The sequence below is a fragment of the Crinia signifera genome, chromosome 1, assembly GCF_055691185.1.
Source record: "Crinia signifera chromosome 1, ASM5569118v1, whole genome shotgun sequence".
In the NCBI taxonomy this organism is placed as follows: domain Eukaryota; kingdom Metazoa; phylum Chordata; class Amphibia; order Anura; family Myobatrachidae; genus Crinia; species Crinia signifera.
Window position 1 is genome coordinate 374,454,036 of NC_139217.1, and position 14,066 is coordinate 374,468,101.

The 14,066-nt window shown below is 47.8% G+C and overlaps 1 protein-coding gene across 2 annotated transcripts in view; it reads left to right on the plus strand.

Moving 5' to 3' along the window:
* Nucleotides 1–14,066, plus strand: part of ANAPC5 (anaphase promoting complex subunit 5) — a 48,946-nt gene that overhangs the window by 13,580 nt on the left and 21,300 nt on the right. For both annotated transcript variants that reach the window (XM_083151367.1, XM_083151368.1), the window contains exons 4-6: nt 956–1,178; nt 2,740–2,806; nt 4,248–4,349. In XM_083151367.1, the coding sequence (XP_083007493.1) occupies nt 956–1,178; nt 2,740–2,806; nt 4,248–4,349 (392 nt within the window). The remainder of the gene's footprint in view (nt 1–955; nt 1,179–2,739; nt 2,807–4,247; nt 4,350–14,066) is intronic.

Sequence of the window (14,066 nt, forward strand, 5' to 3'; positions counted from 1 at the left end):
CAGCTCCCGGCTCTCTATGCCGCCTGTGTCCCCCCGCAGCGTCCCCAGCCCCCCCTGCTCCCACCAGCAGCCCTGCTCTGTAGCCCCCCCCTCCCCCCCCCCCCTGCTCCCCGGGTTTTTTACATGTGATAAATCGAGACGATTTATCACATGTAAAAAATGGCACATCAAGTGCCAATCTAATCAAGCTCCCCCAGGGAGCAGCCGGGGAAGCTCAGGAGGAAGTCGGGGGCGACTTGTCCTAAGGCCTTTATTCTGCAGCAGACCTTTGTCCCCCTGCCGCAGTGTGGGCCCGTTCCACACATCCAGTGATTCTTGGTCAGCCTCTGCAATTAAGTTCTCTTCCTTTGACACTTTTGCCTCCACGGAAGCAGCCTTTGGGTGAAGGGTTCTCGGCACAGCTCAGGAGCCTCCCCTTCCTTAGGAGGACAGCTTTAGGGTGACCCAGTCTATATACCTGTACCCTCTACGGATGAGATTTATGTACTTGCTTGGTAAATCCTTTTCTTGGAATCCATAGGGGACAAAAGGTGCCTGCTCTGATGCACCTGGCTTGGGGGTTATTCCATTGTTCACGATCCCACCCTTTTTCACATTCACTGTGTGTTTCAAACTGTATGCTGTTCTTCCTCCTTCCTCATGCATCGTACTTTGGGCTTGTTAACTGAACTGGACTTCTAGGCTGGGGGTTTGGTATAGAAGAGAGGGAACTTGGGCTGCTGGGAAGAGATACTTAACTATTCGGTGCATGCTCAGCCACGTATGCCAAGTGTATATCTGTGTCCCATATGGATTCCAAGAAAAATTTCACAGATTTTAACCTAAATCCCCCCCCCCCCCTTTTTAATTTATTTATTCATCTATATATAATTGTAAGTAAAGATATCGCTGTGTTGTCTTGGCTCCAAAGTGCACAAAGTTTTTTTTTTTTTTTTTTTGTGTTTGTTTATTTTAGGACTGTTTCTTCGTCACATGATCTTGGCGTACAACAAACTTTCCTTCAGCCAGGTGTACAAATTGTATACTTCCTTGCAGAATTACTTCCAGAGCAATAAGGGCAAGACCGCTTCAAAGACCGAAAATGAGGAGGCAGAGATGGAACTCACTAATACTGAGGAGGAGGAGGAGGATGAAGAAGAAAGAAAAATGGAGAAAGAAGATCTTGAGTTTCCTATTGTGTAATTTGCCTGAAAACTATGATTTTATGAATTATTTTCAACCATTATGCTACTGTGTTTACGTGCTCCATTTAGTTATTGGGGGGGGGTTTCAGATATTTAGGAGTATTCAATGTTTTTTGAGAGTCTGGCTCACCGCTCACTGTTCTGTGTCCCTGTGATCTCGCTGAAGTGCTCGGCACTTTTTCTTATCTCCTCATTTCTGACTTCCTCAGTATTCAACTTGTGGCCAGCTCGACGGCCCCTTTTGCGAACTTAGCATAAATATGCGAGTTCAAATGGGAGTGCTGTAACTGGAGACATTTGTTTTCTCCTGCTCTCCACGTGAGCTGGTCAGACTGGGATATGAGCAGGGTGTTCATCTCAGCAGCGTGTTCCTCGCATTTGTGGACTTGTAATTTTTTACAAAGGTTTAGAAAGGTTAATGTTTTGTTCAGTATTTATTTTACAACAAATGGCTGTGTGACTATTTTAATTGGGTTTGTGCAGACGGGTGTATTTTGTTCTGTTTGGCCTTTATCCTTGTGTTGTGCTTTTAGCATTGTTTCTTTGCCCTGTGTTTTTATTTAATTTATTTTATAATTGTTAGCGTGTTTAAAAGCCTGTTTGGGGGTTAGGTGAGGAAGAAGAGAGGAAGCATGGGAAATTACTAGGAGCATTCCAAAATGATTTCTTATTGGTTACCATTAAAATAACTTATTAAATTCCAAATAAATTAATATAGAAGTACAGCATTATGGCACTTGCAATAAATACATTAGAGTACATTTTTTTAAAGTTATAAGCCATAAAAAACAAAAAAAATAACAACTTTAACAAAGATAGCCCTACAGTTCACCTAAAAAAGATGCCGAGGGAAAAATGGAGAACATCTCTAAAAAAAGAAACCAGCAGGACTCGCAATTTGTGCATTGAATACACTTTTTGAGAGAGACACTAAAATCCCCATTGAACAGACATGGGGAGAAGTGCAGGGTGAACTAAGTTAGCTTCGCAAAATATTTTTGGAGAAGCAACAGAGCTGAATACAGGGAAGCACAAAATAGGAGAGAAAAGTTCACTACTCTCCAAAAAACATGCACACTCACCGTTATTTACGGCGACATAGGAGCATTGAATACATGTAGTTGACTCTTTTTTTATTATTTTTTTTTTAAATGCAGGTAATTCAGAAGCACATTGAAATTTGAAATTGCTTAGATTAGAACTTTCTTGGAGTTATGGGATTTCTGCATAGTAGGAATTTCCATTGGTGAAACTAGGTTGATTTTTGCCTTGTCAATGGCTGCCGCTTTGAAAATATGGGCATTCTTGCACAAAGACTCACTACATACAGCTTCTCGCAGGGTTTTACATTTAGCCCAAAGTTTCTGTATAATGAGTTAAATAATTTATAATAAACACTTGTCTCTAGTCACTCTTGGGAAATGAACGATTGTTGTTTTTTTCTATTTTTTGGGAGGGTATTTTATTTCTTGAACTGTGATTTTTAACTAGAATTAAAAATATTATTATTTTTTTTTTTCTGGAAAGTTCTAATACCATTCTTTTTGTACTCTAGAGAGGAAGACTTGGCGTGCAACGGACCTTTGTCCCAAAAACAGGCTGAATATTTCCTGGCTCAGCAGGTAGATCTGTTCCAAATGAAGATTTTTGTGTAAAGTAAATTTTTTTTTTTTTTTGTCTCAACAAAACAGGTTTAGTAACAGGTTTTTTTCTTGTCTAAGTTGCTTTATTAAACCTCATTGTGTATATCTATTATACAGAACACACAGGCTGAGGAATGGTGATTTTTGGCTTCGTGCACAAATAATTTTGGCTAAGTACACAAGCGCTTTTGACCGAGTGATTTTACCAAAGGTCAAATACACAAAGACGTGCAGCTTAGTCAAACTTGCCTTGCCTATGCAGTCTATTCTACTGAGTTATAGCGATGCCATGGGGCCGTGCGTCGTTATCGCCAATAGTGTACACACAGTGCAATTTTACTTGCTCAATCACACGATGTGTGCACGGCTGTACTTACTTTTCCTGCTTTGCATTGTCTCTGGGCAGTATTCAATGAGAAAAGTTCTCCGTCTTTTGTGGAGAACTTGTGCTTTTTTCGCCGTGGAGAGAGGTTTTTTTTCTCCAAAGGCGAGCCACCCTATTCAATGTGAAATATTCTCCGTCTTTCTTAGTGATTCTCGCCGTCTCTCTCCGTGAAGAAATTCTCCATCTTTTGATGGAGAGCAGGAATGTGAACTTTTAAACTAAAAGGGTGTTTTTTTTAATTTTGGTGTCAAAAAATCAGGTTTTTTTTTTCTGTGGAGGGCCATGTTATTTTTATTCATGTGCCTATAGCACATGAATATATATTTAATTTTTAAAAAAATATTTTTTTACATTTTTTTTTTTTCTTTTTTTTACACAGTGCAGCCAGCAGGGGGCCAGAGCGCTCGAGCCGCTCATTAGATATTCATATATTCACTGCACCCGAAGCACGTTCGGGTACAGTGAATACTGGGTCCCCCGCTGGCTATAGAGGGGGGCAGCCTGTGCTGCCTGGGTCCCAGGGGGGCCCCCTACCCTCACATATGTTCTGTGGCATCCAGGGAGACTTTAATCTCCCTGGATGCCACGTCCCTGTCAGCTCCCTGCTGCGGACGCTCGTCCGCTGCAGGGGTTAAGACTCGCCGCGAGTGGCGGCGAGTCTTATAAACATTGAATAGTGGCAGCAGGAGAGGCAACGAGCCCTCCGGAACACGGAGAGTGCACGGCGAGCAAAAAAAAATGCTCGCCGTGCACGGAGAATATTACCATTGAATACTGCCCTCTGACTATATGGTGTCTATTTCTGTACTAAACAAGCAATGCAGCACAATGGTGGATTAATGGAATCATTGATTATACACAGTTGATTTTCTTCTGTATGATTACTGAAGTTGTTCTAGTATTACAGATTCATGCTTCAGGCATGATATAATGTATCATTAGTGAAAGTTACTAATTAAATATTACCTACTGTGTTCTTGCATAAAGCTACTTTTGCTTGGGTGCATTTACCATCAATTTATTGTGTTTTTACAGGCCTCATTAATAAAGAATGATGAAAGTAAAGCTCTATCACCTGTCTTGTTACAAAAAGAGCTGAACAATTTATTGAAGTTTAACCCAGATTTTGCAGAAGCTGTAAGTCCATTCACCTTTGTTTACAACTTAATTTAGTGCATACAGATGTGCCCACATTCACCTTTACTCAAATTGTGCATTTATTGGCCAAGTATACTAGGAATTTGACTTGGATTGCTGTGCAACAGCCAGTTAGGTAAAGTTAAACAGTGACAGATGTATGAACACATACAGGTATACGCTAGAAGTACCCTGGGGGATATAGACACAGGGAACACATACCCGCTGAGCTGCACAGCACCTAGCAAGCCATCAGCAGTGCCACTGGTTGCTGCAACAGCCAGGTAGGTAACAATATAACAGGGACAGTACAGTTATCACACAGGGAACACATACCCGCCATGCTGCACAGCACCTAGGCAGCCATCACCAATACTTTTATGACCAAAAACCTATTACACAATTTGTGAGCTAAGATGCAGGATTGAGGAAAAAGCAGCAAAGTGAGGTTTCATTTGTTAGTGATAAATAAATGACAATTTTTCATTCATGCCAATGGTGGTCACTGGGACAGTGGGGTGTGGGTGGAGCTTCAGCTACAGGCACCAAGTAGAATAGAGTTCTTCAAGTGCAGCCCAGGCTCCTCCTCCTCCACGCCCCTACAGGCTTCAGTTGTTTCTTGGTGCCTCAAGGCACAGGTACCATGGGACAGGGCTCCGTGCCCTGTCTGAAATCTTCACTTTTTTTTTTTTTTTTTTACACGGAGACAGCGTTACGCTGCTCCCCTGTGGCTGGCAGCGGCGCGCTGACTTTCATAGCCAGACCCGCCGCTCTCCTCATGACACGGAGGACGCCGCGCTCCACCACAGGTAAGCGGGCCCTCCATGTGAGGGGACGCGCGCACCATTTTATGTGCGCACCGCTAGCGGTCGAGTCACCGGGCGGGGTGCAGCCCGGGTGACCCTGGCAGTGGCACCCAGTCTTCTCTGCGCGGCCACTAGACCACCAGGGAGCCGTACTGTGGAGCGCCATTTTGGTTAATGGCGCAGGGCACTGATGGTTCCAGGGGAGGCGGGGCCTTGATCCACAGCTCCCCGCCTCCACGCTCAGAGCGACATAACGCTGTTTTCCCGCTTGAGCTTAGCTTCCCCACGCCCCAGCAGCGTACTGAAGACGCCATTACGCGGGACTACACTGTGGGAGAAGTGCACCGGAATCCCTGCTCCTCTACACGCTACAGGAACAGGTTTTTCTGCAGCCCTCTGCACCTCAGTATTTAGCTGAGAGTCAGAGAGTATAGTGTCTTTTCTACTGTCATCCATCTGTATACCTTTATAGTTTCAGAGGGTGTTACTGTCCACTGTATTATTGTAACCAGTGCACACAGGGCCTGTCTGTGTTAAAATGTCACAGAAAAACCCCAAAGCAAAGCCAGCTAGGGATTCACCTAAGCTGCATGCTTATACATGCACTAACTGTAAGGAGAATTATTCCTCCATACAGGAGCAAGCTGGTTTGTGTGAACGCTGTTCTGCACAGGACACCCTGGGGGGCCCCTCAGTCCCAACACATGGGGAACCCAGTTGGGCGTCCACTCTCTCAGCAGCCATGAAGGAGTTAGCTACTCAGTTAGCTGCAAACAGAGAGTCTGCTGCGCAGCCATTGCCAGCTCAGCCTGCTGTTGCTGCATCAGAGCCGGCCTGGGTACAGGGTTTATCCTCCTCTGTTCAGGATTTAGTCCAGGTGTCTGCTTCTCTGCAATCTGCATTGAGGGCTCCACCTAAACGCAAAGCACAAGCTCCTTTAGCCTCTAATCAATCAGATGCTGGGGATGACTTGGACGACCAGGTGCGGGTCGACACAGACGATGATGCTGACATAGATGATGTTGACATAGATGAACCTGATAAGGAGGAAAGAATGACCCAGTCCAGAGTAGACTCCTTAGTTAAGGCTGTTAGGATGTCTCTCAATATACAGGACACCCAGGTCACAGCACCTGACACACTACTTTTTAAAAAGAAAAAGAAGGAGTTGGCTCTTTTTCCCTCAAATTCAGACTTAAATGAGGTCTTATCTGAAGCGTGGCAACACCCTAACAAAAAGTTTTTAGTGTCCAAACGCCTGATTTCCTTCTTCCCGTTCGCTCCGGCGGACCGTAAGAAATGGGAGGAGCCTCCACAGGTTGATGCTCACGTAGCCCACCTAGTTAAGGCTACTACCCTTCCCATTCCTACAGTGGCCTCTCTTAAAGATCCTACTGATAGGAAGATTGAACACTGCCTAAAATCAGTGTTCTCCAATGCTGGCGTGTCAGCAAGACCAGCTATGGCCTCAGCCTGGGTAGCAAAGGCAATTGCAACTTGGGCTGACTCCCTGCAGGAGCAGATTTCCTCAGGTACACGTCGCTTTGAATTGTTATCAACGGTGGACCTCATTAGGGAAGGGGCCACATACCTGGAAGAGGCAGCGATAGATGCAGCTGCCCTCTCCTCAAAAATTTCAGCTTCTTCAATTGCTGCCCGGCGTGCACTGTGGCTGCGTACTTGGAACGCAGATTCTGATTCCAAAAAGGCATTAGAGGCCCTTCCATTCTCAGGGGAGGTTCTGTTTGGCTCTGAGCTGGACAAGATTGTAGCCACCATTGCAACGTCCAAAACAGCTTTTCTGCCTTCGGCACCGGCTGGGGGGGAGGCCCAGGGGTCAGCCTTCATCAAGGGCGCAGGCCCCCACAAGGCGTCCATCCGCTCCCAAGACCAAACAGTCCTGGGCGGGTCGCCGTCAGGCCCCAAAACAGGCCGACAAGCCCTCAGCATGAGGATCAGGCGGCCCACCAACCACATCAGGTGGGCGGTCGCCTGTTGTCATTTGCCGGGGTTTGGCAGGCCACTACCACCGACAGGTGGGTAAACACCATAGTGGCCCAGGGTTACTCCCTCTCCTTTCAGGGGCGTCCACCATCTCGGTTTTTCACAACAAGCATGCCCCGGGAGAAGGACAGAGCGGCTGCTCTGACCAGCTCCATTCACACCCTGCTGGCAGCAGGGGTCATAGTACCTGTCCCACTTTCTCAGCAAGGAGCAGGTTTCTACTCAAGCCTATTCCTGGTGACAAAGCCGGACGGGTCATACCGACCCATCCTCAATCTGAAGGGCCTGAACAAACATCTCTGTGTCCCCAAGTTCAGGATGGAGTCCCTCAGGTCTATCCTGCAAGCCCTGGAACCGGGGGACTTCATGGCATCCCTGGACATCCAGGATGCCTACCTCCATGTGCCAATTGACAGCCAGTGCTACCTCAGGTTTGCAGTCAAAAGCAAACACTACCAGTTCATAGCCCTCCCCTTCGGGCTGTCGACCGCGCCACGAATCTTTACAAAGATTATGGCCACCATGGCGGCGGTCCTAAGGGCCCAGGGCGTTCGTTTACTACCATATCTAGACGACCTCTTGATACTGGCTCAATCCGCACAGACACTCCAGAGGCATCTGGAGCTAACGGTTTCCCTCCTGCAGTCCCACGGCTGGCTCATAAATTGGAAAAAATCCTCAACAACCCCATCACAGCGGATGGTGCATCTAGGAGCCTTGATAGACACAAGAACTCTCAGGGTTTACCTGCCGGAGGACAAGTGGATACTCCTCAGAGACCTCCTGAAACTCTTCCTGAAGCAACACAGGGTCTCTGTGCACCTGTGCATGAAAGTCCTAGGCAAGATGGTCTCTTGTTACGACATGGCGGAATTTGCGCAGTTCCATTCCAGGCCCCTGCAGAGGGAAATGCTGCGTCACTGGAACCGTTCCCAACCAAGCCTGAAATCGCAGACCTTTGTTCTGTCTACGCAGACACGTCTGTCGCTCACATGGTGGCTCAGTCCTCTAAACCTTCAAAAAGGGCGCCAGTTTGTCATCCCTCAATGGGTGATGTTAACAACGGACGCCAGCCTCCGAGGGTGGGGAGCTGTTCTGACAGAACTTTCCTTCCAAGGCCGTTGGTCGAGGGAGGAGGCGCTGCTCCCGATAAACATACTGGAGCTAAGAGCCATCCTACTAGCCCTCAAGTCAGCAGGCCCTCTGATTCACTCCAAACCGGTGAAGATTCAATCAGACAATGCCACTGCGGTGGCATACGTCAACCACCAGGGAGGGACCAGGAGCCTAGCAGCCATGAGGGAGGTAACATCGATTCTGCAGTGGGCAGAACATCACCTGTTAGCTTTGTCAGCGGTACACATACCAGGGGTTCAGAACTGGGAGGCCGATTTTCTGAGCCGCCAGGAGGTACAGTCAGGCGAATGGGGGCTCCACGAGGATGTGTTCCAGGAACTAGTCAACAGATGGGGACTCCCGCAAATAGACCTAATGGCCTCAAGCGCCAACAAAACGTTACCCCGCTACGGGGCTCACTCCAGGGACCCACAGGCATATCTGGCCATTCTCCCTGGTCTACATTTTTCCTCCAGTGGCACTGCTACCAAGAGTCCTCAGGCGCCTCAAACAAGAAGGGACCACAGCAATCCTACTGGCCCCGCAGAGCCTGGTACTCAGACCTTCGGGAGATGTCTCTGCAGCCACCTTGGAGACTGCCAGCTCGTCCGGACTTGCTAGTACAAGGACCATGCCTTCATCCGAATCTAGGCAGACTAGCTTTGACGGCGTGGCTCTTGAAACGGAAGTTTTAAGAGGGAAGGGATTTTCATTACCGGTCATAAAAACCATGATAGCAGCAAGGAAACCTGCTTCTTCCCGGATCTACTATCGAATCTGGAATGCCTTTTTCACCTGGTGTGCGAAGAAGAACCTTCCGCCTAGGGAGTTTCGACTTTCCAGGATCCTGGCCTTCTTGCAGGCGGGCCTGGATTTGGGCCTAAGATTGTCCTCCTTAAAGGTCCAAGTTTCCGCACTCTCTATTTTGTTTCAGCGGAAGTTAGCAAAGAAGATGGCTATACAGACCTTTTTGCAGGGCGTCCTTCACATACAGCCTCCCTTTGTACCCCCAATCCAACCTTGGGACCTCACAGTGGTGCTCTCAGCACTGCAAAGACCACCGTTTGAGCCTCTAGAATCCTCAGAGCTCAGGTGGCTAACATGGAAAACAGTGTTCCTACTGGCTATTTCTTCGGCCAGACGAGTTTCGGACCTGTCAGCCTTGTCTAGTGCATCCCCGTATCTGGTGTTCCACCTGGACAGGGCAGTCTTAAGAACAAAAAAGGAGTTCCTACCCAAAGTTATTTCCAGTTTTCACATAAACCAGGATATCGTTGTTCCTGCTTTTTCCCAGTTGGAGGACTCCCCAGAGTTACGCTCGTTGGATGTTACAAGAGCTTTAAAAGTTTATGTTAACAGGACTCAATCCTTACGCAAGACAGAGGCCCTGTTCGAGCTCTATTATTTATTTATTTATTTATTAGCAGTTTCTTATATAGCGCACACAGATTCCGCAGCGCTTTACAGAGAATATTTGACCATTCACATCAGTCCCTGCCCCAGTGGAGCTTACAATCTATATTCCCCACCCCATGTACATGCACACACAGACATTCTAGGGTTAATTTTTTTGGGAGCCAATTAACCTACCAGTATATTTTTGGATTGTGGGAGGAAACCGGAGTACCCGGAGGAAACCCACGCAAGTACGGGGAGAATATACAAACTCCGCACAGTTAGGGTCATAGTGGGTATTGAACCCATGACCTCAGTGCTGTGAGGCAGTAATGCTAACCATTACACCATCCGTACTGCTCTATGATGCAAACAAGAGAGGCTGGCCTGCAACGAAGCAAACACTGGCTCGATGGTTGCGGCTAACTATAAAACAGGCTTATGTATCTTCCAATAAGCCAGTTCCGTCCTCTATCAGAGCCCACTCCACGCGTTCGGTAGCGGCCTCTTTGGCGGCTCATCAGGGAGCCTCTGCAGAACAGTTGTGTCGCGCGGCCACTTGGTCCTCTCCACACACCTTTCTAAAATTGTACCATTTTGACACGTTCGCCAGGGCAGATTCTGCTTTTGGACAACGCGTCGTCAGTGCAGCTCAGGTGCGTTCCCTCCCGTAAAAGGGACAGCTTTGGGACGTCCCACTGTCCCAGTGACCACCATTGGCATGAATGAAAAAAGGGGATTTTGGTCCTACCTGTAAAATCCTTTTTTCTGAATCCATGGTGGACACTGGGCGCCCGCCCTCGCACACTGATCTACAGTAATGGGGGTCGGCTTACACCTTCCTGAAACTTGTTCTTCCTTCGGGTTGCTGGTTTCTTTCCTGTTTCTCTTCCTTTTCCTGTACCTTGCGGGTAAGCTGTTGAACAAACTGAAGCCTGTAGGGGCGTGGAGGAGGAGGAGCCTGGGCTGCACTTGAAGAACTCTATTCTTCTTGGTGCCTGTAGCTGAAGCTCCACCCACACCCCACTGTCCCAGTGTCCACCATGGATTCAGAAAAAAGGATTTTACAGGTAGGACCAAAATCCCCTTTTACACAACTTTTATATTACTGAAGTGTATCTAGCAGCAGCATCTACTGCCCCTTGTGGCTCCGTTTTCTGCAGGGGCAGTGTAATTTGTGTTTTGTAATTAGTGGAGCATATTTTGAGTCCTTATACTACTCCAAGCAAAAAAGGGTGCCCAGGCACATAATGTAGGAATGGCATAAAGTATTTTTCTTTCTATCAGCCTGCGGTGGATACTGGGAACCATTGGGTATCCTTTGGTCTGGAGGACCGGGCACCAAGGAGATGAATTTCTTTGAAAGAGAGTGCAGCCCGTAGCTCCTCCCCCATAACCCCTTTCTGTTTTTTTCTTGGTGCTCTGAGGAACAGGACGCCCTGTAGGAAAGGGCTGCGTATTCAGCCCTGATATTATTTTTTTTTGATTATTCTTTTTATTTATTTTCACTATAAGGAACTGTCAGCGTCGCTGCGCCAGTTCCCATATCTCACTCAGAGTGGCTGATGGACATACCTCACGGCCACTCACACCAGCCATTTCCCGGCACTTGGAGGGAGCCGCAGCCACGGGGGAGATTGGTCTCCCGATAATGCAGGAAGATCGCTTACCTGAATATCATCCCACACTGCCGGTGATGGGGGCTCCACCGGGGGACCTGGCAGCAGTTCCCAGCTCACGCTGTAGAAACCGCTAGGCCACAAGGGTTTTTAGACACTGCGTCCAGTGTCAGGAAGGTTTAACCACTGAAATGCCAATGTATTTTTAAGCAGTAACTGGTGGTTCCAGGACGGGTCGGGTTACTAGATAGCCCTGCCCCTTTTTACCTCAGCGCTGTTGCCCGCCGAGGCAAGCTCCTTTCCTCACTCTTCTTACACAGGGGGCATTTTCACTTAGGTATCCAAATGACAAATAGAACAATTCTTAAAATCGATTTATACCAACACAGGTGCTGCCATTCGTCCAGCTTAAGTTGCGGCTTGGACTTGTATCGTTTAGTCAGTGAGCTGACTCTCTCTCTTAATGATGGCTTGCAATCTGGTACTCGCAGATCAGATATGTTGACTCTTGTGGACAACCTAAGAGAAGCATAGTCCTATTTCGTTGAGTGTGCTTTGTAGCTGGGTATTTTTGCTTCCAAGGTTTCAGCATCATCGGTGGCTGCGTGTGGTGCATTATGGCTCAGAACTTGGAAAGCTGACAATGAAAGGCATTGGCGATACTGCTGTTTTCGGGTTTAGTTCTTTTTTTGGTTCAGAGCTGGACAAAATTGTGGCAAATATTGTGGCATCAAAGTCCTCAGGTCCGAAGAAACCTAGGCAGGATAAGTTTCAGACTTTTTGTCCCCCTAGTAAAGCACGATCCCAGTCCTTTTAGCGAACCCAGCTGTTAGGAACCATTAATAATAGTTCAGTTCAGTTTTGTGTTCTGTTCAGTTTGTGTTTGGCATTTGACTCTCTGGTGGCCTCCGGTGGTCAGTCTATGGCATTGCAGCTCATAACTTCTGGAAACTATTTATTCACTAGGCTGATCGATAACGAGCTCGTGATTCCTGCTAGCAGGTTGGCTGGATATGTCACAGGTGGGTTAATCACCTGAGCCCTTAAGGCATTCTCCCCAGCAATGCAGGGCCGGTGATAGCTTATAGATTCCTGTTTGCAATTTCCTGTTCCTTTTCCTTAGAGCTGCAGTATTTGGGCTTCCTGTTGGTCACCTGTCAGGTCATTGCTCCCTGCAGCTTGTTCTGGCTGCACTCCTGTCTTGTCCTGGTCTGGATTTGTCTTGTCTTGTCCTGCTTCAGTCTGGGTCCAGTCATCGTCCAGTTGCTGTCCTAGTCCAGTCCCCGTTCAGCCGTTGCCTAGCTGTGTTCAGTGTCCAGTCCTGGTCTGGTCCCATCTTGGTCTGGATCCGGTTCCGTCTTGGTCAGCGCAACACCATCAAGTCCTGCCAAGTCACTCCCGGCGAGTACGTTACTATCCTGTGCTGCCGGTGGGTTCGGTCCGGTCACATAAGTGCTCCAGTGGAGCCTGGTTCTTTATTTCTGTGGGCAATCGGCGCTTCTTCCTAAGTTATAATTATTATTGTCATGGTTCAGCTTTCCGTGGTTCGGAGAGGCCCACGGCTGTAGGTTCACGTCTGTTTTGGGGTACTAATTTATGTTGGCGTGTATTTTGTTTGGTGGCACCCCATCGTTAGTTGGTCCGGTGCCTGTGACTTGGTCACACTCCCCGTCCTTGGCCTGGTGCCGTTAGCCATGGTGTCCTGTCCAGTTAGCACCTATAGTTAGATCTCCTCTTGGTCCTGTCTCAGGCGGTCACCGTAGACTTGTCTTACCGTAAAACATGGTTGCATCAGGGTTGGAGCGGGCTTAACTCGCTCCTTCGAGCGCGGAGACTACAGGAGAAGCCTAGCAATCCACAGTCTACGGTCACCTGCCCGAGAAGGCCAATAGAGTCAATGTAGGGTGCCCCGTGGCCGTCCTAAACAGCGGTCACGGCTCAAGGCTCAGCCCACCACCATCGTCCTCACATGCCTATCACGGTACTCCAATGGTGGGTTCACACCCAGATCCGTAACATTAGCCTTCCTTCCAAAAAAAAGTTCTAAGTCCAAACCTAAACAAGGTTTGACCGGTTGACATCAGGTTACCTGTGGCTTTAGCAATTGGGGGATCATCTTCTTAGTTTTGCAGGAGTCTGGCAAACATCAACTCTTGGGTCTTAAAAGTAGTCTCAGATGGCTACTCTCTTTTCAGTCCAGGCCTCTGGTTCATTTCTTTTTAACTGGGCTCCCTGGGGATCGGAATAAGGCTTCCGCACTACAAATAGCCATTTCAACACTACTGGAGTCACAGGTTATTGTTCCTGTACCTCTTGTTCAAATCTCTTCCAAGTTTCCAAACCAGATGGATATTTCCATCCTATGCTAAATTTAATGACACTCGACTTGTTTCTCAGGATCCCAAAATTCCGAATGAAATCCCTCCAATCAATCCTTAGATCCATCAGATTACATGGCATCCTTGGACATCCAATACCCATACCTTCACATCCTGATCCAGGAAGATCACCAATGATACCTGCGATTTGCGATGAAGGACTCCCACTTCCAATTTAAGGCTCTTCCATTCAGACTCTCCACAGAGAGTATTTACAAAAGTCATGGCAGTGATGGCGGCTCAGCTTCACCTACAAGGCATCCGCCTTCTTCCTTATTTGTACCGCACCCGGCTTTTTGGACCCTGGTTGAAGCCGGGTGCGACCTGGCGTTTAGGGGCATTTACACCGGACGGGCTTAAACGCCCGCACCCCCCTCCCGCCCCTTCCCGGCGCTTGAA